Source organism: Melopsittacus undulatus, chromosome 2, assembly GCF_012275295.1.
Source record: "Melopsittacus undulatus isolate bMelUnd1 chromosome 2, bMelUnd1.mat.Z, whole genome shotgun sequence".
Classification (NCBI taxonomy): domain Eukaryota; kingdom Metazoa; phylum Chordata; class Aves; order Psittaciformes; family Psittaculidae; genus Melopsittacus; species Melopsittacus undulatus.
Genome location: NC_047528.1, coordinates 12841053 through 12867273, shown reverse-complemented (window position 1 = coordinate 12867273; position 26221 = coordinate 12841053). Strand labels below are relative to the sequence as shown.

The following is a 26221-nucleotide window of genomic DNA, read 5'->3' as shown; positions in this document are numbered from 1 at the left end:
GAGTAAAGGGTGGTGGGAAGACCATTAGTATTTTAATGGGAATAGAATTTTTAATTACTTCAATCCTAGGCTTGTTAGAAAAATCTAAAAAAAAAAACCCAAACCCTTTGCAATGTTACCCTGCTTTGTGCTGCACAGTAACTGTTAAGGTCTCTTACACAAACATAGTCTTATAGCATAAAAGAGAAAGCAGTGTTTGTCCTGTGTTTGGGTTTCCTTGGTTACAAATTTGGTAGCTTGTTAATAAAAGGAATGGTGACTTTAATAACATTGTAACCAAAAAGGACTTTTTACAGTGCATTTCAAAGACTCAATTTCTTGCAAAAGAGAAAAAACCACACCTGTAAATGGATTCTTTTGAAAGCCAATTTCCCCTGACCTAGTCCTACTGTTGCTGAGCTACTGAATAGACATAGGCCAAGATAATCATGCATTTTAGGTAGCTGTAAGGCAGTCGTTAAGGTGCAGTTGCTTTCTCCCCAAAATCTCTTTGATAATATCATCAGTTAATTTTTGATGCTGACAAATTACATAATCCCGATTATCCACCTTAGAAAAGTATGGTGTTATTAAATCACACCAAAGAAAAAATATTCTTTAAATTAGACAGGTAATCTGACTAGGAAGGTTTAAAACCAAAAAATTAGTTACCTATGTGAAAACAACACACTTCCTGTGTCTGCCTAGCTGCTGACTGAGTATATACTCATGTAGTATCACCTCTGCAGGGTACTTTTCAGGATTTGCTGGGTTTGTTTGTTTGGCTTTAGTATGACCTACATCCCACATCATCTAGATTATATTTAATTTTGCACAGTGACACAAAAGTCAAGGTAGGCAGAGAAGACCTTAAGACATAAACCAAGAAAAAAAAATCCTTATTTTGTAACCCATAGTTAAAAGGTATACAGTATTTTCACCTAGACACAAAAGCATACATAAAGAACTGAATAGTTGAAAGAAATACAGGGAAAGGATGTATATTTTGAAACTGTATTTTAAACAAAAGAATGAAGCAACAGGAGGTTGGTTTGCTTTGGTTTTTTTTTTCTGTATTTTCCCATTTCCATAAAATGAGGCACTTCATCTGCCATTTGTTCCTTGAAAAATCTGACACAGTGGTAGGAAAAAGATGAGGAAGGAAGATAACTAATACGCTCAAGAGCCTAATTTTGAATTCAGTCTCATTATAATTGCTAGTATAAACACCAGCTGGCAAATTATATACAGAGAAATAAGAAGGGATGAATTGAATGTTGGAAAGAAAAGAATGGAAAATTTTCAGTATAAAACCATAGGATTACATTTATTGGAAATGAGAATCACATCAAAGATGAGATAAACAAGACTTAGAGAACAATTAAGGAAGGGAATACTGCAGGCATGCTCTTCTTTGGAAATGCATTCGAGATCACAGTAAGAAAAAAAGAGGACAGGAAAAGAAGTCAAGAAAGAAATACTTGTCTATAACTGATTCTGCCTACAGATAAGTCAGTTCTACATACACGTATTTCTAGTTTTGGGGGCTTCCAGACTAGCAGCTTTTACAGTAATCATTAATCCCTTGTTAAATATTTTAATTTTTAGAGAGTTAGAAAGCAGTAGATGTTGTAATTTTTACTAATAAAACAACTCTGTGAGTAATGAGAGTTATGAAACATACTTTCATCTGGTTCTCTGTGTTACCCCATGTACAATGAGACACAAGGTCTGCCTAATCAGTTTTTGCAATGGAAGCACTCAGAGCAGCTTTCTATAACGCTATTTCTTCAGGGGCTAATGACATAAAGAGCCAAATATTATTTTTTAGTGCTAAATAATTTCCTGCCAAGGCAGTGTTCAAAGTTCTCATGTCTATAAGAGGAAGCAAAACTGCTTCACTGTAGACAGCTTAGTGCAGGCTGTGGCTCAAGCTGTGATCAAAAAAGAAGAATTGCTGGGATGTAATGAAAGGAATGAAAACAGCATGTCTTCTACACATTTCAGTCATGTGGGCCATGAACAAATGAATGCTTCATTATTCACATTCCCAAATTGCTGATAAATGTACTAAAAAGTATATAGCACCAGAAAGAATAATACATATTAAAAAGTATTCAACAAATACCAATGAAAACTGACCAATGATTTACTAAAATGTACATGAAAAACATTTGAGGCAGAAACAGAATAAATTATAATGTAAGAATAGTGTGGAATCATAGCTAGTGACACAGAGAGATGTAATAGAATAAAAACATGTCTTTTTTATCTCACAGCACATGCTGAGGTAATTCAGTGAAGTAAAAAGATCATCAGTTCAAAGGAATGCAAAATCTTCTCCATCTGAAATTTAATTAATACTCACAGAAACTGATGAAAACCCTCACAGGGGATTTGTACATTCAGGCAGATCAGAAAAGTATAAATAATAATACTTCAAATTAACACTTCCAAATGATACTACAATTCAGAGGAGTTAGAGAGGAAGATAAGTTAAAACATGAAGGACAAGCGATTTGTTCTCCATTTCTGATACAGTGTGGGACCTTAAGTCAGATTCAAAACAGTGTTTTCTAACGATCTTAGCATAGTTTTAGATGTTTCTTAAACCTAATTAGTGACAATTCCTGTAGTAAGTAGGAATGTCAATGAAAACAGTGAGTGGGTTTACTCTATAAACATGGTCATCTTGGTGATTCTTCATGGTGGGTTGTTTTTTTTTTCCTGTTTGTTTCTTTGGTGAGTATTCTTGAGATATGTTGAGAACAGCATTTTAGAAATTAAATGCAATTTCAAGTGGCATTGTTTCAACACAGAGAATAGCTTAAGCAATACTGACAAATTCAAAGCAGAAATAACCACATCTTACAATAATGCCGAAGAGAAAAATAAAGAAGAATTACTTGACCAAGTGCTTGATAAGGATGTCCAGCATCTCTCTGTTCTTCTCTGGTAACTTATGCACAAGTGCATGCACTGCCTCAACTCTGTAGTTCTGATCATCTGACTCTATTAAACAGAAAAAAAATATTGTTGATAAATCAGAACATATGCTAAGATATGACTACAAATGTCACCAATGCCAGTGTATGCTAGTACACACATGCATTAAGGAGCCAAACAAAATTAGGCCTTAAAATCATGACAACAGTTTGATTATACTTCTTACAACATTCTGAAATTTGTATTTCAAGTAACTTGTCAAAAGCAGTTACCACAAATACTGGAACCAACAAAAGGCTAGTAACTGAAGAGATTAAGGGTTAGAAACAATATTACTTTATTTATTACTTTACTTACTAACAGCAACAATGAAATCTTTGTGCAGCTTGAAAGTCATCAGTGGTTCTGAAAGACACCTGGTTGTAAAAAACAATATTAAAAGAAAATTTAAAAAGCATTATTCAAAGTCTTTTTAAGTTTTATGGGTGTGATTATGATAGCCCACAACATCTGCACAATGTGTATTGGTATGCTGTACAGAGAGCAGTTCACTGATGACTGATTACAATTAGCATACAACTTAGTCATGTACATAGTCTGAAAATTTGAACTGAAGCTGGTGTCATCATGTAGGTTAGTAAGGGAAGTTAGACTGTGGCACAGAGGCTGTTTTCTGGTTTCCATACTGCAGAAGTGTAATAAATACAGCTGCATAACATGGTAAGTGGGACTGCAAAAGCAATCTTTTGCCCAAGAAAGGCAAAAACATGATGAAATTTGGGACTGAAATTCTGATCTGGGAGATCCTAGAAGAGTCATCTCTGAAAGGCAGACTGTGAATTGTCTTACAGACACAAACACATAGCTACTGCTTGCTCTTGCAATTTCACACAGTACATACAACGATTGATGCTTCTGAATATGTATTATAAATGTCTTTAATCAAAGCCAGTCTTTTCTGTGAAGTGTACATGGGCATTCCACTATAAATCCTAGGTGTGTTTTCCAGACTGAATAGGGATTTGTAATGCTGCCTTCTGTTAGGTAACCTGTTTAGGAAATCTAGATTTTTAGAAGGCATAGAACACCCACCCACCATCTGGATCTGATGCTTTTTATTATGTTTCTTCTGAATATTATATATTGAGACCCATAATAAAATTATCTTGGAAGAATCATGATTCTTGAAAATTCTGTCTCTTATTACCAAAAAACTTCAGAGACAATGACAGCGTGAGAGGGACACTGTGTTTGTGAAGACACCAACAGCACAGGATAAACCCCTGTGCTTTTGCAGATACCTTCATTCTGTTCTAACAATGATGCCACGAAACATCATGGTACACAGCTTAAGGGATTCAGAAGAGAAAGACTGAGCACATGCTTTGCTGTTAATGTAGAAAATTTTAAATAAAAACATGCAATTAATTAACTTCTGCCAAATTGAGGGCTATATAAGCCATAACTATCTTAATAAGGCAGAAAGTGTGACAAATTATAGATTTGTTATTATGGGCAATCACAGGGATATTAGGCAAGATAATAATATACTCAATTATTACCATGCTAAAATGTAATATGGTATTCATAAGCAAAAGATCAACAGGCCAGAAAAAGAATACTGAGATTTGTGCAGCTTCACACTTACCTGAGGTAGTTTTTTAGTCCACTTGTTATTGTTTTATTGTCCCAAAGTTCCATATCAATATCCATATCAGGAGGAGATTTAGGGGCTGGTAGAAATTTGAATTGTGATTGTGTTACAGTTTGACTAACATGCTAACTAGAAAAGCGACAAAACAGAAGCTAATAAGTCATTTAGCTCATGTGATTACTTAGAAGCTGGATTAACTACCAATCTGATCAATTTGAATCTTTTAATCTCTGTCAAAGTATTAATAAAATGCATTTAGCACTCATTTAGCATCTGTAAGCTATCTATATGCATTATATCAAAGTGTTAAGTAAGCCAAAGCCAACAGAGAATTACTAATTAGCTTAGACGTTCAAACACAGGCATCAGAGAGCCCAATTAGCAAGAAAAGTGAAAGACTGGAACTACTGTCTATATAAACTGAGCTATGCTGTGTTACAGTACTAAGCTCTGGAACACTTCTGAAATATGCCAAATAAGTATCAATAAATAGAACATTAAAACTTAACAGAGAACTGCATTTTAGTAGTAATTTGCTCATGTATATCAATGATAACATGCAGAAATTGAGTACTAATGCACACAAGAAACTAATTAGACGAGTCACTCATTTTAGGAAAGCAAACTCAATTTAGAGGCAGTAAGTGCCAAATTCAGTTCTGAGCACAGCAGTTAAGGCAAAAGGGACCATAGCGCACACACTGCATAACTGACAAATGGTCACATCAGATACTTACAAAATATGGTATTCATCAGCTTTTGCACCTTGGAGTTTACACCACCTATTCTGTAGAGCCCCAGGATTGTAATACCTACATTGGGAAAACAATAAAAATATGGCGATACCTCATTTGTGTATGTTTTCAAAACATCTGAATGTATTTATGGAAAGTTGTACAATTAAATTCTCGAGTGCTGCTTGCCCCTACTGAATTCTGGGTTACCAACAAATGCATTCCACTGAATCCATACCATAGTATACATTAGCCGTAACTTTACATGAATAGAAAGTCATTTAGAAATGACCCATATTAGCAAACAACAAGAAGATGGCTGGGAAAAGTGAAACATGGAAAACAAACAAACAAAAAAGCAGTCTTAAAACACATTACATGTCAACAAGTTTATTTTACCTAGACTTCAGTGGAATTACTATGTGCCTACATGTGCTTAGACCATAAGCCCTTCCAATTAAATTGACCTTTGATTTGATTGACCTAAATTTGATTGACCTTTATAGGAGAAATGATTGTACCCAGAATAAAAACATATCCTGTATACTGCTGCAACACTGCAGTTAAACATGTAAATATTCTGCATAGATCTCATGTAAAATGCAGACAGAGAAGTCCCAGTTTACTCATAAGCTTTAATTGTTGGGGGTTAATAGCACAGATAATAATAGCAAATAAAGTTTAAAGTCTAAAATTCACAACACAGTATTTCAATATTCCACTGATAAATTTACTGGTTTTAACTGCCTTTTAAAATCAGCAGGATTTAAGTCTTCCCTCTTTCCCACTTCAAGTCTTATAATGTAAAAACTGTCCACTTTTCCTTTGAAAACAAAATTCCAAAGTCTGATCTCACATAACATAGGTGTTTTGTTTTGAAACCCACTACGAAAAACTCGCAAGCTCTGAGTCAGCAGTGACTCAAAAGCTATACAACATTATTACCTGAGAAACTGAATTCCTGTTGAGCTCAGTGTTGCATAAAGATTCCACACAGTTTTTGGATTAGAAGAGAGTTGCATTGTGACAGTACAGTGCATGGACAGAGAAAGGTTACCTCTTTTTATGGGAGACAACAGAGCCATACCTCTTCATTTCAAAGGGGATAATTAAAAACTTGCTGTGAGTTGTAAGATATCACTTCATCATTAGCGTGATTATTATTCTTTTTTTTGTACATTCTTGCTACCAAAAAATGTGTTTCTAAACATTTTTTGAAAAAGGATAAACCATGTGAAAAAAGAGTGAATAAAATTATGGGAAACATGCTCTGCAAAAAAAAGATGTGGCAGCAGAGTATTTATGGCACTTTTTTGGCCTTTAGGTTTCATGTCAACAACCAAAGCTGGAAGCTGTGGGTCCCTAAAACATTACCATGAGAAAGCACAGTTCAGTCCACACAAATTAAAGATGATTGCAACTGTGTATTAAGGGATCTAAAATCATGAAATTATAGAAAATATTTAAAACTCCCACTTAAACAGTATGGTAAAAGCTGTTGTTGGAACTTGTGGCAGCAGTTTTAAGTGTAAAGAACTCAGATAACGTGAAAAGTACAAACCAAATGACAGACACACTAAAGCAGAGATGTAAAAGATGTCAAATTAATCAAAGCAGTATTTATGAAAAAATACTCATAATAATCTAAAACAGAATTTGTTATTTAATACACACCTCTTGTTTCTACAGCATGAATACATTTCCTCACAAAGTTGAAACCTGCTTCATTTAAGAACACTATAAAAAGAAAAAAGGTAATTATTTCGTAATGTATCAGTATACAATTCTCAAGTGTTTAGCTACATTCACATGTTAATGAAGAAGGATTGATACACATTTATCCATGTGATTATGATACTTATTCTGTAATAGAATTCTTATAGTTATATCCTTTGCAGTTAAAAATCCAACTTTCAAATTGTTAGTGGATCATTACAAGCAGGATATTATACTGCCTTGCTCAGAAATCGGTAGATTGTCTACACATATGTATTTGTGTCAATATATTAATAACATATGTGATAATATCATGTTAATGCGCACTTGCAGCCCAGAAAGCCAACACCAGCAGTGTGACCAGCACGTCAAGGAAGGGGGTTCTACCCCTCTACTCCAAACTCCTGAGACCACCTTGAGTAGTGAGTCCAGCTCTGGGGCCCCCAACACAAGAGGGACATGAAATGCAAGTCCAGAAGAGGCCATGAAGATGATCAGGGGCTGGAGCGCCTCTGCTATGAAGAGAGGCTGAGAGACTTGGTGTTCTTCAGCCTTGAGAAGGCTCTGGTAGACCTTACTGCAGTCTATCAGTATCTAAAAGGGGCCTGCAAGAATGCTGAAGAGGGACTTTTAAAGTGCATGTAGGGATAGAATAAAGGGGAATGGCTTTAAACTGAAAGAGGGTAGATTTAGATTAGATATTAAGAAGAAATTATTCACTGCAAGGGTGGTGAGACACTGGTACAGGTTGTCAGAGAAGTTGTGGATGCCTCATCTCTGGAAGTGTTCAAAGCCAGGTTGGACAGGGCTTGAAGCAACCCTTTTTAGTGTGAGGCATCCCTCCCCATGGCAGAGGGTTGGTGAAACTAGATGAGCTTTAAGGTCCCTTATAACCCAATCTATTATTAATCTAATACAATTACATACATAAATCTCATAGTATCTTTCAGTACCCCCATTTTATTACTCAGTGTATATGTAATAGGTGCATACAGACCTAAAGTCCAAAAGACGTGATCGGCTGAGCCCCATTGTATGAGGTACAACGAGGCACAGTGCTGGGTCCTGCACTGGGTCACAACAACCCCATGCAATGCTACAGGCTTGTGGAAGAGTGGCTGGAAAGCTGCTCAGCAAAACAGGACCTGGGGCTGTTGGTCAACAGCAGCTGAACATGAGCCAGTTTGTGTCCAGGCAGCCAAGAAGGCCAACAGTATCCTGGCTTGTACCAGAAATAATGTGGCCAGCAGGACTAGGGAAGGGACTGTCCCCCTGTACTGGGCACTGATGAGGCTGCACCTTGAATCCTGTGTGCAGTTCTGGGCTTCTCACTGTAAGAAATACATTGAGGTGCTGAGCATGTCCAAAGAATGGCAACAAAGCTGGTGAAAGGTCTGGAGCACAAGTCTGATAAGGATTGGCTGGGGGAACTGGGCTTGTTCAGTCTGAAGAAAAGGAGACCTTATCATTCTTCTACAACTACCTGAAACGAGGTTGTAGTGAAGTGGGTGTCGATCTCTTGACACAAGTAAGAAGCGATAGGAAAAAAGAAAATGGTCTCAAATTGCACCAAGGGAGGTTTAGATTGGGTATTAGGAAAACATCTTCACCAAAAGGATTGTCAAGCACTGGAACAGTGTGCTCAGGAGTCACCATCCCTGGAGGGATTTAAAAGACATGTAGATGTCTTTTAGTCCTATTAAATCATGCAACATATGGACATGGTTTAGTAGACTTGGCAGTGCTAGGTTTACAGCTGAACTTGAACTTTCCAACCTAAATGATTATATTATTCTATATAAGGATATTATTTCAACATAATGGCATGCTTTTTCGTTTAGGAATATAGACTACTGATAGAAACTTCTTACAGTTTTGTAAAATATACTGTAGCTTCAAAGCCTATCAGATTTTCTTTCAATTTATGTCTGATAGTAATACAAAAGTTGAAGGTTTTCTCACAGTTTACATAGCTTAAGATGTGCTTTTACGTAACCCAATCATGTAATACAACAGTTATTTCATAGCAACAGAATGAAAATGTAAAATAACCTCTCACACACACATATCTAGAAACGAGGACATTACAGAAACCTACCACTATTTGGTAACTACATAAGTAAAGAACTTACTTTCTTCCTTCTTGCTAATAATGGCTGGCAGGGTATAGATCTGTAGACAGAAAAAAAAGCAGTAGGTCAGTATTTGTGCGTAAAATTCTTTACTGCCAGGTTTGCTGGTAGTTACAACACGCTGTGAATTAGCTTCCCTCTAGGGAAATGCCAGCCTTGCCTTTCGTCTTCTCCTGATATAGGACCCCCTAGCACTCACCCAGGTGAACAGTTATGTGCTACGACAAGCACCTAAAATGTGTTAGAAGTGCGATTTGCAGACTCCCAAATAGTCTAAAATTCAATACAACTACTGATCTAATTTCTGTACTGTTTCAGTCAAGCAAGAAGCTTGTAGAAACAATTTTCTGTCTCCTAAAACCAATCAAACATTTTTTTCCCCCTTTGATCCAGGTCTGACATCACCCTCATTCAGTGACTATTTTAAGAGCACACTAATAATGGGAAGAAATCTCAGACTGTCTCTTAGTAGCTTTCAACACAGTTTTACACTCTCTGCAGTGCCTTTCAAGATGGTGCTAATTGTTTACGCCATGACACTGCCCAAAAGATGGTTTGTCTTTACCAGGGCAGAAACTACCAGTTCACAAATACTATATGAACCATCAATCATATTAGACAACATGCTATCATGTTAAACATTAAATATCCTAACATAAAATATTTAAAGGCTTAAATTCACTAATAATCCTGCTTTTCTAACTTATACCCACCTTAACTCCGTACTTGCAATAGTGTGTCACAAAGAACAGAACTGAATTTGCCTGTATTTTAAGAGTATCTGCAAGGCATACTAGCTTCTTTGTTTAATAGGTGTGCCACAAAATTGTTAAAAGCAAAGACAATGAAAAAATATCCTTACTGGTTCCTTTCCATCCATAGCTTCGAGCCAAAGTTTTCGGTTAGATTCTGAAAAAGCCTGCAGTGTGATGATTCCAGGTCTGTCAAAAACATACACTGATGTTATTGATTCCTTTTTCTCAAACAGTATCCAAAGTCAGAATCCAAATACATACTGACATGAAATGAATACATATAAGACAGAGAGACATTAAAGAAAGATGACAGCTTCTGACACAACAAATAACTTTGAGGTAGATTTAAGAACAGGTCTGTTTTTTAAAAGTTTGGTGCTGCAACATGTAATTTTAGATGCTTAGTCTCAAGTGTTACAACCCTCTAATAGGTATGAGGTACCTCCATATTGCAAGATGAGTTATACACTTGCAAATGGGATCCTATACAACCAATTTTTTACTGGGGAGGTGCTCAGGGTGGCAAACTTTAGGACAAGATACACCAGCTTAATTTGACTAACTATGTCTACACTTGAGCTCATGATCTGCTTCCTTTCATAGCAAATGAAGACCAGTAGGTACTTTTAATCTAAAAGTCATCATATCCCAAAACAGACATCCAAAGTCAATCAAAAGAAATATGCCCTAAACCAGTTGCCTAAAAAGAGCACTTTGAGATAGTATCTCAAATCTGGAGATGTAAAGCCAGTCGAGCTGAGGTGCAGGAATTTCTTTTTGAGAGGAATCAAAAACCAAGTTCTTTCTGCTGGCTGTATTCTAACCACTATGACTGAAGTTAGAAAAGTAGCATATCCTCTCTGTCGATGACGCTTTGATGTTGCATTGGAAAAGAGTAATGGGAACTAGTGAAGGGATGAGGGAACTAATTTCCATCTGTTCCTTGAATAATTATATGGACAGGGAAATACAGAGTTAGCCTATATTTGTGATCACAGGCAAATGAGTTCTTTAAGAAATGTTTTGAAATTAATTCACTGATTGGCCAACACAGAATGCCCATGTGACGGTAGGAAGTCTTGCTCCCACACCAGGATAATATATCTCTGCTCAAGACTTTCAGCAGACTGTCCAAAACGGTGATCTTTCTATGGTAGGTTCACAAATAAAGGACACTATAGATTTTATCTTCCACCATTAAAATAAATAACCAAAAACATACCATCCTTACCCACCTCCTCCAAAAGACCTGCATTTTTACCTTGCACTTAAAAAGCATGCAAGAAATCAACTGGACAACACAAAATATCAAAATGTGTCCACACATAAAAATTCCAAGCTATTTTGTTTGTTACCTACTATCAGAAGTATAAAAAGATACATTTAATGCAGATTAAGATGCATAATTGTTTTTCTGTTTTCGTAAACTCTAAATTTATTGTGTTTTAATATTCTATTTGCTTCCTACCCACAGATTCTTACCTAGGAATTTTTCTCACAAAAACATTTTAGGAATAGAAATAGAAACTGATTTTTTTTTTCTATTGTGACTGCTGCCTAATATTTCAGTTGGAAAATCTCACTTACAGTGCCTTGGTCAGCATGTACAGAAGGAACAAAAGTTTCTGAGTGTTATTTTACTTCAAGCTTAGAGATACCTGCTTTTAGCTCTGGATTTCTGACACAACCTGTTATCCAAGTTTGCAGTCATTTCACAGCATGTTTTAACACACAAATACCTAATACCATAAGCCCTGGAGTAAATTTAAAATTAATTATGCCAATTTGAAGGGCTCACATTGTGTGTTCCCCATTACTCGTTCACATGCTTTTTTTTCAGTTAAAATGATTCTTTCAAGAAATGAGATAGGCACATCAGTCTGCACAGATTTCTAATGCTTTAATAAAATAGTGTTTCATATAATGTCTCATAGAATGTTGCAAGTAATAATGCAGGTAAAGAAAGAGATATCTCTGTGGGATAAAGTGTCTGAAGACAAAAGTTGCAAGAATATTTTGAAGGCTGGTATAGCTGTACAGTTTTAACAAGAGCTCTTCATGATGAAAAGTCATACCCTCAGATTACTAAGGAAATTTATGTTTTGCTGTCAATTTTCAAAAGTTTTTAAAAAAACTTTAGGTTCTTCTCTACTTCGCAGGTGATGCCCAAGATTATACTCCCAGTAAACAATATGAAGTCTTGAATTTAAAATTAGTTCAAATGTAATCATTATCACAGTCTTTCTGAATCTTCAGTATTCCCGTACTGTGTTTATATTTATATGAACTGGCTCACATTCTTAGTCATTACTGACATCAGTAATGGCCACCACATTTTCTCTTTCTTAGGGGAAACTTGTTCTATCAACATAACATTCAGAAGAGATGAATATTGTCCTTGTATGTGAACTCCCACCAAATATTTCTAGGTATTTCATTGTCTATTTACCTCCTCTGCTGACTTGTACAAAAAGTCAGTACTTCCCTGCTGAATACCAAATCAATTGTAAGAGTGAACTTTCCACCAGCCTGTGAAAGTCAGATACTTACAATAATGACCTAGTAACTTTGTATTGTACTCCTGTTTCAACCTTCTGTCCAAGTTTCCAGAATGCCCATAATTTACAGGCCATGCAGATATAATCAATCAGAATGTTCAGAATGAGTAAGTAACATGTAAGAAGTGCCTATAACTGTCTCTTTGATGAGAACTTGAAGAACTGCAGATGGAACTAATTTTTCTGTGTAGTTTTGTTGAACTGTGAATGTTCTAATAGAGTAAGGAAGACAGAAGGGACAACACTCACTTGTGAATACATTACAATGGTATCGTCATAGATGTGTCTAACAAATGAATTTCTACATTGAAAGGAACAACTACTAATTTCAAATGCAACCTGTCAATTCAAGCTTAGGAGCTTTCAAGAGACGAATTAGTCTCAATATTTGTTCATATCAAATTTCTACTTTTTAAACCTGAACTCACTCAGAAATCTATTCTAAGAAGTAAGAACCAAGTCTTGAGAGCCTAATTTGTCTGTATACAAGCCTATTGAGAAATAGGTGTTCCTATTACAGGAGTAATTATCAGATATTGGTTACAAGTGTTTCTATTTTTAATTATATGAATTTGTTAACACAATGAAAAAAGAATCAAACCTCTCAAATACTTCAATATCGAAACAGAAGCGTTTGTCAATTGAATCTGTCTTTCTCCTGATGCAAGATTTTAGCTTGAATATTTCTGGTGAGCTTGTAACAAGGCCATTCTACAAAACAAAATAAAACAAAATTGGCACAGACAGTATGCTGATACACCTTGGCTTCACATCTTAAATTTAACTGTATGAACTGTCAAAAGAAAATGTCTTAAAATAGGGATTATTTAGGAACATACACAATAACTTCTTGTATATAAAGTAAGACTACAGTTAACAGCTTTCTGACACATACTTGTTATTTAATCATTGTATTTCAGAAAACTCCCTACATTCAAAACTTTACAAACATCTGTATATCTGATATGATTATATGTTACATGTTAGAATGATTATTATTAGCGTAAACAAATGCTGAAACAGGTTGCCTGCAGAGGTGGACATAAGGGTCTCCATCCTTGGAGATACCTAAAACCTGATTGGACACAGGCCTTGATACCATACTTTGGTTGTCCCTGCACTGAGATTAGGCTAGATGATCTCCAGACCTCCCTTCCAAACATCATCCATTCTACGATTCTGTGCAAACATGATTTGATTTCTTATGCATTTGGTACCATCACATTAGAGAATTTATTATGCAGTTTATGTATAATTTAAAATAAATATTCTTATTTACATACTTAATTTGTCTACACTATAAAAGACATGCACTGCTTCATGCATGACAACAGCCTTATACTATGTTCACATTTTTTCTTTTAACAGTTCCTGCATGCTTAACATAAAAGATGGAATATACAGTTCATGTATGTGCAACTCACCACTTTTCCACCAGATTTAGTTTCAGCTATACTCATTGTAAATGTTTTTGTTCCTTTATCGTAAGTGCAGTAATGTTTTACCCATGTAAATCCAAGAGGTCCTAGATTAAAGAGAGATAGTATTAAAAATAATTGTTTTGGCATTTTATCACTATTTTAGTTGGAGTTAGAGAAATAAAACATAACAGCATCCACATGTGGTATAAATATCAAAAATTCACCTAATTTTTTAATTTAGGCATATTGTTCAGGTATAATTTTCAGATACTACAGCTTTATAAGGTTGGCCAACAACGTTACAGCAGACTGATTTTCTCTGGCAACTGGGTTACAGCATTATACTAGTGTAAACAGGCAGGAGACAGGAAAGTTCCTGAGGACTTTTCTGCCTAGGAAATACAGCTGAAGATTTTATCATCCCAAGTGAAGCACAAGGATTCAGTATTACATCCTTTCTCTGAGGGAAACTTCCACAGAATTGGATGAAGTCCTGAAGTCAGAGTCCATTTCCCTTTACTTTCAGAGCTCTTGTCAAGGCTAACAAATGCTTTTGGTAATATCAGAAGAAGGCTACTCTACCTGTTACCTTAAAAGAGTGGGTAAAATGGCACTGGCTCAGAGGCAGATTTAATCTTACGCAGTTGAACACCAAGAGGTGATTTCATTATGTGAAAGGAAAGAAAAGAACAGTGCACTCTGCGCATAGTGGGTTAGAGATGAGGGATAAAATTCTTGGTGGCAGAGGTGGCACCTTCCGCAAGAAACACTGGCCTCTTGCCTTGGAAGGTGTCTTTCTGTAGAAGAGGTGTCTGTAACGGTGGTGCACAACTGACTGTGTCCACAGACTGACAATTGCACACACAATACCAGAGTATAACACATGTAAGTATTCACTACTTTTCAATTTAATTAATTTGGAATTTACTAGTCTTCAATTTAGATACATAAAATCTATAGCAATCCCCAATACGTAGATGTATGCCTTATCCTGGAAAGGCCACACCACACAACTTCTTAATTCTACTGCAAAATACAGGGTCTCTGATGCAAAAGATATTTTCACTCTTGGATTACCCAGAGTTTTGTTCAGGCACAGTGTGAACCTGTAGTGAATCTGAACACACACTAAGCTTAAGCTCAATGGTATTTTAAATTTCATCTGTAGCCTAGCTTAGATACAGGTATTTATAGTGAGCTCTTTGCTGTGAGGACATGGAGTAAATCCTCCAACATTTCCATAATTCTCTCCACATCCTAGGCGTAAAATTAAGATCTCACACAATTTTCTGGAAAAAAAAAAAGTTTAATGTAGCACACAGAGAACAACATAAGCTCTCTGTCCTGGGTTCAGCAGTAGCAGTCATTTTTCTCCTTCTTAGTAGCTGGTGCAGTGCTGTGTTTTTGACTTTTGGCCTGGGAACAGTGCTAATAACACTGATGTTTTTAGTTACTGTTCAAATGTTTAGTCTGACCAAGGACTTTCTAAGTCTCATGCTCTGCCAGGGAGGAGGGGAAGCTGGGAGGAAGCAGAGACAGGACACCTGACCCAAACTAACCAAAGAGGTATTCCATACCACAGCACATCATGACCAGGATGTAACTGAGAGTTATTTGGAAGGGCTAGTTCTCTGCGGCGTGGGCTGAGGTATCGGTTGGCGGGTGGTGAGGTGTTATATTCTTTTTCGTTGTTATTTCTCTTATCATTATTAGTGGTAGCAGTAGTGATTTGTGTTATACCTTAGTTACTAAATTGTTCTTATCTCAACCTGTGGGAGTTACATTCTTTTTGACTCTCCTCCTCATCCCTCTGGGAGCAGGGGAAGGAAAAGGGGGTAGTGTGAGAGCAACTGTGTGATTTATGGCTGACTGGGTTTAAACCATGACACTCCCAGATTCTTACAGATACATCTGGAGGGCTAGTGCACTGCAGAGCACAGGGTAATTCTGTTTTTGCAGTGTGACTGCTCAACCTTGGGCCATACCATAAAGGAAAAGATTGTCTTTCTTCTTGGACAGCATTACACGTCAGAGGTTGGCATTCAAATATGTCCCTTCTCTGCAGAGCCATCACAAAGGTAGGTGTGAAAGCAAATGACACACATATATATGTGTATATCATCGAATCATATGTATAATGCAAATTCAAAATAAGAAAGGACTGGATTATACTTTCAACCCACATTTGATTTTTCAATTCATTTCAATGGGAGTTACTCATGGCAAAAAATATGATACTGATTTTTTTTCAAAGTACAGTATACTGGACCTTTTAATTATTTTTAAAATTAAAGAACTCTAAGTAAGAAACCAGCAACCAAGTAATTTTTTTTTTAACTTAAACAGTTCAGTAAAAATGAGTGATGTTAAAAACTGAGTAGTTTTGCTATAGGTAAAATGCCTTTGCCTTCTAAATGTAGATTTCCATAAAGGTGCACACAACATTGTATTGGTCATGCAAATCAGATGTCTGGCAATACAGAAACACAGATGTAGAAATTTACACAGTCTGTTATGCTGACTAGGAGAAAGCTCTCCAGTCACCAGCATTCTGCAGGAAGGTCATGCCATGAACTGAAGTCAACTGAGGGTGGGTAACCCTATATTTTATATATGTGGGTTCCTATATTTTAACTTCTTTTCACTTAGCAAAACAAAATCTATAATTACTCTGTATCAATTTTTCTTCACAGCATTTCATTAACTCTTTTAGCATATATAAGAAAGATGAGCACTCTCAAAGAGGGTTTAGATGAGTTTAGTCACCTGTTTTTCATTAAAAAATTGCAGCTGACTCCTATGTTGCTACTTTACGTCCGTTACTCGTGACTCTCCATCTGAATGAAAATAATTCATAGCCTACTGCCATTTTTTATTTTAAAATGTATTTACCACCATGCAGATCAGTAATAAATACAGACAGATTTACTCTCCAGAATAGCAAACATTTAACGCAGCTGCCCATAATTTGACAAGAGTCTACGGGACGATGGTTGTAGGAAAGTAAATTGACATGACAAGGAAATTTACAGTTAGTGTCTTCCTAGTGACAAAAGATTATAGGCCCTGTTACCCTCACTCCAGAATAAATTAATGAACAAATTTTTTTTCAGTAAGAGGATGTCAAGTTGGCCTCTCACTATTTAATGAAGCACAGCATGTGCTCAATGCTCCACTCCTTTTCTGCCTCCTCCATTAGCAGAGCTCAGTGTAATTTCCACTTAAACCAGGTTCCTTTTATCATTATCACTCAATTAAAACACAGAGGGCCTTCTTAAAACTTTCAGTGCTACCAAAGGTAACTATGATAAGCACTGAGGTTTCCTCCCTTTAGCTCACATCTGGACTAAAGATTAATTTTGTTATTTGAGAAATCAATTATTTATGGCCCCATGTAGTCTCTTCAATTATCATCTAAAAGGGGAGCACTGGAGATGCTCAAAACTGAGAACAAGTGGGGTCAAGTCTGACATAAGAATTCTATATCCAGATGCCTTCCATTTATTTTTAGATTGAGAAATCAGGTGCAAAGTTGTATTTAGTATTTTTGCATAAAGGTGAAAACTGCACAAGCATGTACACACTATCTCAAAATACTGCTATATACTTTTCTAGTGTCAGGATGATTTCCACAGCAAACAGAAAAATGAATAAATAAATATATAAATCTGGGCACCCCACGCAATGGTAACTCTTACTGAGGATTTTGCATGATACTTCAGGTGATGCATAGTTTCAAATTCTCTCATTTGACTTTTCACATATTTCCTGGTTCTGTTTTTATTCATAACATGATGTACTGTTAGGCTTTTCCAAGTAGTTTCAGACACTTAGGACAATTTTTGTTCTGTTCCTTCATTTAGTTCGTCATTTCATTCTCATGTCTCATGAACTGCATAAAACATAGGCACATTTGCAGCTATTTTGAAGCTGACAGAGTGTATTTAGAAAGCTTTTCTTCTTCTTACACTTCTGTTTTTCATTATGTACATGTTCATTTACTCTTAAGGTGGCTGGATTAGTGGAGATCCCTGGTACTAGGTGGAAGTTGCTCTTGCTGGGTGAACATAGGCCCTGTTCAGGCGGAGAAAGTACAGGAGACAACAGGGTTTGACGGATAAAGACAAAGCAGAATGCTGGGAGCTTGCAGCTTCTGCAGCAAAGTGTGGGGCAGCCAGCCAGAGCAGAGCTTGCTACCATCCTCTAGGGTGGCCAATAGCAGGCACCTACCCACAAGGCCCCCAGGGGGCTCAGGTTGAGTTGCTTACAAGTGATTTGATCCCCATTCCATCTGACCATAGCTACCCTGAATGCTTTTTGAAAAGTCACTTATTTTAATTTTGAACCTCTCAATCATTTGGAGAGGAGCCATAGCAGGAGTCTGCAGACATTCAAACTTGTTGTGTTGTCCGGCTATCTAGACCATTTTCTTTCCCTTGCCTTTGACGCTGTGCCTTTCAAATTCAGCTAAGAACTACATCTGTTATACTCACGTTTCTCCTGCACATACAGATAGCCTTCCATTGTCCATTGACTTGGTGGTCTGTAATCCTGGTTGGCTGATTTCATTCTTTGCATGAGTCTCTCCACTTCCTGCCTAGTGCTTTCAAAGTTATTCCGGGTCTAATACCAAGAAAAGGAAACAAAAAAACCCATGTTATCTCATGAAAGTACTAATAATGCCAAGGAAAATGGTTTGGAGACCAACAGAAGTATTTATGAGAGACATAAAGAACAAAAAAAAAGGCAATAAAGAATAATACTTTTCATTGCTCTAGAAGCATAGGAATAACATCATTAGGGACTGTAGTGACACAACAAGGGGTAATGGGTTCAAACATAAACAGGGAAGGTTTAGATTGGATATAAGAGAGAAGTTTTTTACTGTTAGTGTAGTGAGGCACTGGAATAGGTTGCCCATGGAAGTTTTGAATGCTCCATCCCTGGCAGTGTTCAAGGCCAGGCTGGACAAAGCCTTGCGTGTCATGGTTTAGTGTGAGGTGTCCTTGCCCATGGCAGCTGTCCTTTCCAATCCTAACTATCCTATGATTCTATGATTCTAACATGTTAATGCAGAATTCAATTGAAGCACACAACTGTAAAACAAATATAGTTGAGTACAGTAACATTCCTCCTTCTGCAGGTCACTAACTGCAGAAGGGACGTAACTTTGTATCATTAGGTATGCTTACACACTAAGGATACAGACAGACAGGGAAAGACAGACACCAGTCTTAGAGCATAACCCCAAACCTGAAGTATTGAGTCCCACCGAACCACTTGAAGTACACAGCTTAAAACATTGATCTGGGTCAATGCCAGGCTAATGTCCCTAGACAGCTGTGCTACCTCCACATGTAGAAAAGACAAACGTACTGTGTATCTGTATCTTCAGTAATACCACAGCTGCTGATACTCAGAATAGGCAGGTTACTGTCATGAACATTTTTTCACATGGCTATACAAACACAACAATTAAGTATAACATAAACACACTAGGAAAGAAAGAGGTTATGAGTAACAGAACTGTGCCAAAAGCATGGAAATACTGCGTCTGTCCTAAATATCACATGTGTAACCAGGCATCTCACCAAGCAAAGAATTACGTAAAAAGTTGGGTTATTCATATCTGCTAATACCCATATGCAGACATGGAGATTTTTCCTATGGAATTCATGGTATAGTAGAGCTGTTATGAGGTGCCAGAGGTTTGATAATACACATTGAATCTTCTTCCTGAAGAGAAACATTTTTACTATAGGGTAATTCTTTGAATTTTTCACATTATGCCCTTAGAGTGAAATATCAGTTCAGACCAAACCTAAGTCATTTTGAGACCTTCAAGAGGGATATGCCATTGAAGGGAGGAATGTCCCCATTTTGAGAACTTACCTCTGTTTGTCTATTAAGTTTTTAATTACTACTTTTAAGCAGCCAGGACACTGAATCAAATTATAGAAAACAAAGCCAAATGGACATACGAAATACACCACTGGCCAGCTGAAACAGTGGAAGTGACAACAGGTCATGTTAGGACATGGTAAACTGTAAAGTGCTGTTGGTCTGCCACTACTCTGCTACTCCTACAGCTGTTACTCTCTTGCTCTAACACATGGGAGAATTTAAGAGGAGAAACAGCAGTTCAGATCAACTGTTCTCTAAGACCTTAACACAGAATGCAACGGAGAGGAGCATTTTTGACAGCTACAACACACAGGCTGAACACAATTTTCCCTGAACAGCATCCTCAGTATGAGTTTCCCTACATAAATTATTGCACTTCACACTGAGGTAGGGTGATGCTCTGAGAGACAAGTCAGTAGATAGCCGGCAAAAGAAAGCTGTGGCTCCAGATCTAAAGTCAGAATTCAAATTTCTGTGTAACAGCAGTAGATGATTTACTGTACCTCACTACATCTTTATGCATACGATTCTCTGATGTATAATAAAAATACCATAATACATTATTCCTTCTGCCTAAGCTTACATCTCCCTCTACCCTGTAGTATATTTACAAATTCAAGTTGTACTTTCGCCATATTTAAGAAGAGATTAAGTTTAAGTATTTCTTCATTAACACTGAATTTTAAAAAACCCTTTAATAATTCTGTATCTTTAGACATATGCATAGACGATACTGACACATTCTGACTTACAATGCCAGCTTGGGTCTGTGCTGTGGCCTCATGCTCCTATCAGAACTTGCCACATGAAAGTAAATAAAATTCATGAGCTGAAGCACATTTTTCACATTTTCACTGAAACTGTGATGTGCGACAACACTGACACCTTGTGCCTTTACCAGAAAGACTCAGTAGCAAACCAAAAGTAGCAAACACCTAATTTAAAAGGACAGGAGGCTAAGATGCACAACAGGCAGAGAACATTTGCATTTGAAACTAAAAGGAAAAGATTAATCATCTAGAAGGATTTGCCTTATTTCCTGAAGCACTGTTTATATGTAGGTATAGAACCCATTTAAAAAAAACAACAGACGTAAAAGGGGATGGGGCTATGGAGGAGTGCTGCACACATTTAGTTGCAGCAAAACCTGGAAGAGTGCAGTACGTCCAGGAATCATATCTACAGTAACAGCACTAGAGGCAATGCCATCTTCCAACTTTGAGCTAACGCACATCTAATAGTAAGATGCTACAGTGAAAAATGTATTTTATTTTTCAGTAAAGCACAAGGAAGAGCAGTTGATCATAGCAACATGCTCTTGTACTCCCAAAGCTGTTTCATACTCCCCAAGTTCAGTGGCCAAGACAATATCTACAAAAGCTGAGGTAGCTTCTTTGACTCTAGTGAAGCTATACAAATTTCAGTCAGGTGTCTTTTCTTGAAAGAATAAAATGGAAAATAAATGGAGTCACCCAAATATACAATATTTGGAGCAAATGATAGAATTCTTTCACTCTTTTTTTAATGAATTTGTTCTGTACTTTGACATTACTTGTCATGAAAAATGTGGCTGGCCCAGTATTAACATGCTAAACTTCACTTTTTGCTTTAAATGCAAATAACAGTGGCTCTAATGCAAATGGCTAATAAAGATGCTTTGTATCTACTTACCTGTATGTCTTTGGAAATGTAACATTTGAATTAACATTGAAACAAATATACAGTTGTATGCAGCAGTTATGAAGAGTGAAAAGTATGTTGATTAAATGCATTTTTGTTATTTCTGAAAGCTATGGAATTTTTGGGCATGGTTCATCTTGTATGGCTCAAATTCAGACCAATCTACTGCAGAAGATCCACCTGCTCAGTTGAGAGTAACTCTCTACACAAGTAACAGAACATTTCTTCAGGTGGAACTCAATGCTTGTGAGGGCTTGTCACCATGGATGAAGGACCCACCAATTCTTTGATGCTTCAGAGAAGAGCAAGAGAATGGCTTCCTAAGTATGCTTCATATACAGTGGGAAGCTAACATACAGCAGGACAAACTCTTTGTAGCAATCTGAGATCTTAAAGAAACAAACTGCATCAGTCTGTACCAGCTGCAGCATTTCTCCATGTTACTTCATCCAGTTACTCCAGACGACAGGCCTCATTCTCAAGAAAGCATTTACACAGGTAAATTTACACATTAAGAGTTCCAATAAAGTGCTATGAGACAACTTTAATATCCTGAAATTAAATGAGAAAAAAAAGGTGTAAATACAAATCATCCTTACGTTCTGCAAATTGAACTGCAGTTGCTGCTTGTATGGTGCAAACTCCTGAGCCAGTTCATATCCTTCATGGTAAAATGTAAATAATCCTTGAAGAAAGGCCAAGAGCTGAAGAGGTAAAATTGAGAAGTATTACATATTTTTAACATGTGCTTTTAACACTGCATAATATGAAGATACACTAACTTACAAAAAAATTGGTATTGCCTGAGATAGTGAGAAAAAAGGTTTTTAGCAACTGCTACACACTTTTTCTATTCAGGTTCACATGAGAAAACAAAAACTAAGGATAGTTGATTTGCCATTTGTTTTCAGCACCAAAATATGTCAAACTATCAGCAAACCCATTCTGTGTATTAGCTCCTGGAACACTCTTAGCTTTCATTATTTGCAGTAGAAAAGCTTTACTGAGCAATCCATGGTCAGACCTTAGGAGAGAGGTTCAACAGGTTTTTGCATCATGAAGGTGTCATTTCCAGAACAATTTAATTCACTGTCCTAGTCATTTTAACCAGAATTCCAGCTGAAGTCTTTGGTGTCATGCATTTTCTAAGTTCATGCTTTTAGAGTTCAAGGTTTTTTTTCTTCAAAATATTTTTTTCACTTTCTTCATACTAATTGCTATGGCCTATTTTCCACAAATGAGACTCTTGAAAGTATGTTTTGGACAGCTTTGGACAAGCAACCCAGACTAATTCTTCCTGTCAGCTGAAGTTTGTGCATATCCAGTTGAAAATTCTTTTTAAAGTTTCCTTTAAAACAAAGTTGAAGTAGTAAAAAGTGCAAGTAGATTTTGGCTGTTGAATTAATGCACTCCTACAATCTATTAGTTTTAAAAGCCTCCTAACTTACTCTGTTCTACAAAGCATTTTGACATTACTATAAGTTATCTTACCAGCTATTAAATAACAAGCATTTATTTTTTTTGTTATGGATTGCTGTCTTTGTATCTGTAATTAAGCTTATAAAAAAAAAAGGAGAAAAAGAAAATAACAAAAAAAGATATATTAAGTGTATGTACAAAACCAAAACCTGAAACAACAGGACAGATTTATCTTAGTATATTACAGCCACTGAAAAGCTAATCATTTAGGCTAAGTAACGGGCTGTCCAGGCTGCCTCCTAACTCAGTAAAATACCACAGGTATTCAAGAACATAATTCTTTTTCCTTTTTCAAACTTCTCTCTCAGGATGGGATGAATGATCCAATGGAAACATATATCTCTCTCCATCAACTACTGAAGTAGCCTAGACTCAGGCAACAAAAATGCCATAATTCATATTCAATGCACTTTTTCTTGTGTTACCAGTACCATAGATTATTGTAAGTGAAACAGCTTAAAAATGTAGCTTTTACTGTGTTTATATTTTCTTTAAATTTACAGTCAGCCCTACTTGAGGAAATGTATTTAAATTGTTCTGCCTCCCCCTTCCCTATTGCTCACTATTGTGCTAAGGTAACATATCTATTTTCAGGCGAATAGCTAAATTAATGCTTTGCAATTTTAGAATCCCATCCATTTGGCATCAGAAGGCATTCCACACCTTTCAAAGAGCAAACTTCCACAGCTTGGCAGAGGAGAGATCAAAGATGCAGCACTATGGGCAGACAAGCTAACATGATGACTCGGTGCTGTTCAGCCTGGAGAAGAAAAGGCTATGTGGAGACCTCATAGCAGCCTTCCAGTATCTGAAGGGGGCCTGCAAGGATGCTGGGCAGGGATTTTTCACTAGGGACTGTAATGATAGGACAAGGGGTAATGGATTCAAACTTAAACAGGGGAAGTTTAGATTGGATATAAGGAAGAACTTCTTCACTGTTAGGGTGGTGAGGCACTGGAATGGGCTGCCCAAGGAAGCTGTGAATGCTCCATCCCTGGCAGCGTTCAAGGCCAGGTTGGATGAAGCCTTGGGTGACATGGTTTAGTGTGAGGTGTCCCTGCCCATGGCAGGGGGGGTTGGAACTAGATGATCTTTAGGTTCTTTCCAACTCTAACTATTCTATGATTCTATGACTTGCTGCAAACTGACCTACGTCTTGCTTTCTCCTTCCTGCCCCTCCTCTCATTCCCCATTCAGCTTTGTCACACATCTTTGCACACCACAGAGTCACAGAATGGTTTGGGTTGGAAGGGAGTTCTGGAGATCACCTAGTCCACCCAAGCAGGGCCACCTAGAGGGGTTACGCAGGAACACGTCCAGGTGTGTCCTGAATGTCTCCAGAGAGGGAGACTCCACAACCTCCTTGGGCAGCCTGTGCCAGCTCTGGCACTGAGCCCTTCAGCGACCATCTCTGCTTCAGAAAGCCTGCTGTTCTACCGCATTAGTAAGCTGAAGCAGTTCAAAGTTAATAGACCAGCAGTGCTGGCAGAAATAGAAGCATGAAGGCATGGCTGGTATAAGGACTTGGCCCTTGGTTTTTTACTGGCATTGCATGATCAGACAATCTGGCCTTGGGCAGAAATGATTAAAGTCCATGGCTACCCAGTAATTTGGTCATGAAACCTGAAGAATGGAGAAGATCCTTGGGTATAACAGCTATCTTTTATGGGGCCTCTACAGTGGGTGTGAATTCCTGAACCACATCCCACACCAAACAAACATGACCACAACATGGTCAAATGAAGGGCTCACAGACTGTGGAAAGTCTCAGCTTTACCTGATCATCTGTCCACCTGAAATCACTATCTCAGCTAAGGACCTAGGCTTGAAAGTCTCTTACTGGTTATTCAATTGGTTCTGAGGAGGGTTCAAATACAACAATTTATCTTAAAGAGCTCCAATTACATAAACTGATAGAAAGAGTTCTATAATTTTAAGGTTTATAATGTATTTCTAGAAACAATTACATATAAGAAAGAAAACTATCTTCCTTTTTCATTAATAAAGTATAAAATAAGTAAATAAATAATAACTAAAGCTCTGGCTCCAGCTGTGCAAAGCCTGTGCTCAGTCTAGATTCATTTACTCATTAATGTTCTCAACTACAGCTCCTTAAGATACACCAGCTTAACTACTCCTGTGATCATTCTGACTTGATTCAGCCAAAGGGACATGGTTTAACTTTTACTTGTAAGCAGAGGCCTGCTGCTAAACCCTTTCAGCTACAGAAGCAATGGAGCAGTAATTAGTGTTCAGTGAAACTGCACCAGACCAGAATGTTAGAGCACACCAAAATTACAATCAAAGAATTAGTGGGAGACAGTATGTCAGCTTATGCCTGAATTAAAGACCAGTTTAAAGGTCATTTCAGGAGAATGTACTATAAACTGTTTAAATTTCAGCTTCAATATTTGAAGAAAAATGTTTTCTACCACACAAAATGATTTTACAGAGTATAGAAAAATACCAAAAAGAAAATATTTAACACAAGATGGCAGCAAAGCTGAATTTATCACAAAGCAAAAAAAAAAAAGCAGCAAAAAAAAAAAACCCTGAGAAAAATCTGAATGCATCTTGGTTAAAGTACTTCTTATGTATTCTGGCAGTTGTGCATTGCAGAGGATCTGGCCCCCAGGTTCTCCTGGTCAAATACTCTCTGAGCACTTTGAAAATGAGGAATAAAGGAAATGTAAAAATGCACTTTATGCAAGTCCTAAACCAGCTTACCCAAGTTCTGTGTTGAAACAGACACTGAGGATGGTATTTGCTTCTATGGACATGTCACTAGTGATGGAAGTAACAGGGATCAGAAAATGCCCTGCACCCAATGGGCCTGTGCTGTTAAGGCATCTTTATAACCACTTCCATCAGGGCACGTATAACCATAGCATTGCACAGAAGAGATCTAAAAGCCAAAGACTTTTGCCCTAGGCTTATGCTCACATTGGGGTTTTCTTGTTGCTGGTGTTAGAAATGGTACTACTGCTAAAGGCAGGCTCATAATTTTAAGGAGGTTAATATTAAATAATAAAGAGTAACAGCCATATTTTTCTTTCAAAAAGTTTTTCAAGAATGTATTTCGCAGTAGTCTTCACATGTAAAGAGGTGATTTGTTCCACCACACATCACATACAATGCCCAATGTGTTCATACCAACACTTTTTAATTTCAACAAGTGCCTTACAGTTACCTCATTCTGAGTATCTACTCAGCCACATCAAGAAAGAGTGAGTTCTGAACTCCATAATACAATGCTATTCAGT

The 26221-nt window shown here is 37.0% G+C and overlaps 1 protein-coding gene across 1 annotated transcript in view; it reads right to left on the bottom strand.

Moving 5' to 3' along the window:
- The window catches only part of ARHGAP42 (Rho GTPase activating protein 42), a 154851-nt gene that overhangs the window by 20152 nt on the left and 108478 nt on the right, over nucleotides 1–26221 (bottom strand). Inside the window, exons 7-17 of the mRNA XM_005149713.3 lie at nucleotides 22079–22183; nucleotides 18389–18518; nucleotides 13899–13999; nucleotides 13076–13185; nucleotides 10024–10102; nucleotides 9162–9201; nucleotides 6988–7050; nucleotides 5317–5391; nucleotides 4574–4658; nucleotides 3283–3341; nucleotides 2886–2991 (exon numbers count right to left, since the gene is read on the bottom strand). Of these exons, the coding sequence (XP_005149770.1) occupies nucleotides 2886–2991; nucleotides 3283–3341; nucleotides 4574–4658; nucleotides 5317–5391; nucleotides 6988–7050; nucleotides 9162–9201; nucleotides 10024–10102; nucleotides 13076–13185; nucleotides 13899–13999; nucleotides 18389–18518; nucleotides 22079–22183 (953 nt within the window). The remainder of the gene's footprint in view (nucleotides 1–2885; nucleotides 2992–3282; nucleotides 3342–4573; nucleotides 4659–5316; nucleotides 5392–6987; nucleotides 7051–9161; nucleotides 9202–10023; nucleotides 10103–13075; nucleotides 13186–13898; nucleotides 14000–18388; nucleotides 18519–22078; nucleotides 22184–26221) is intronic.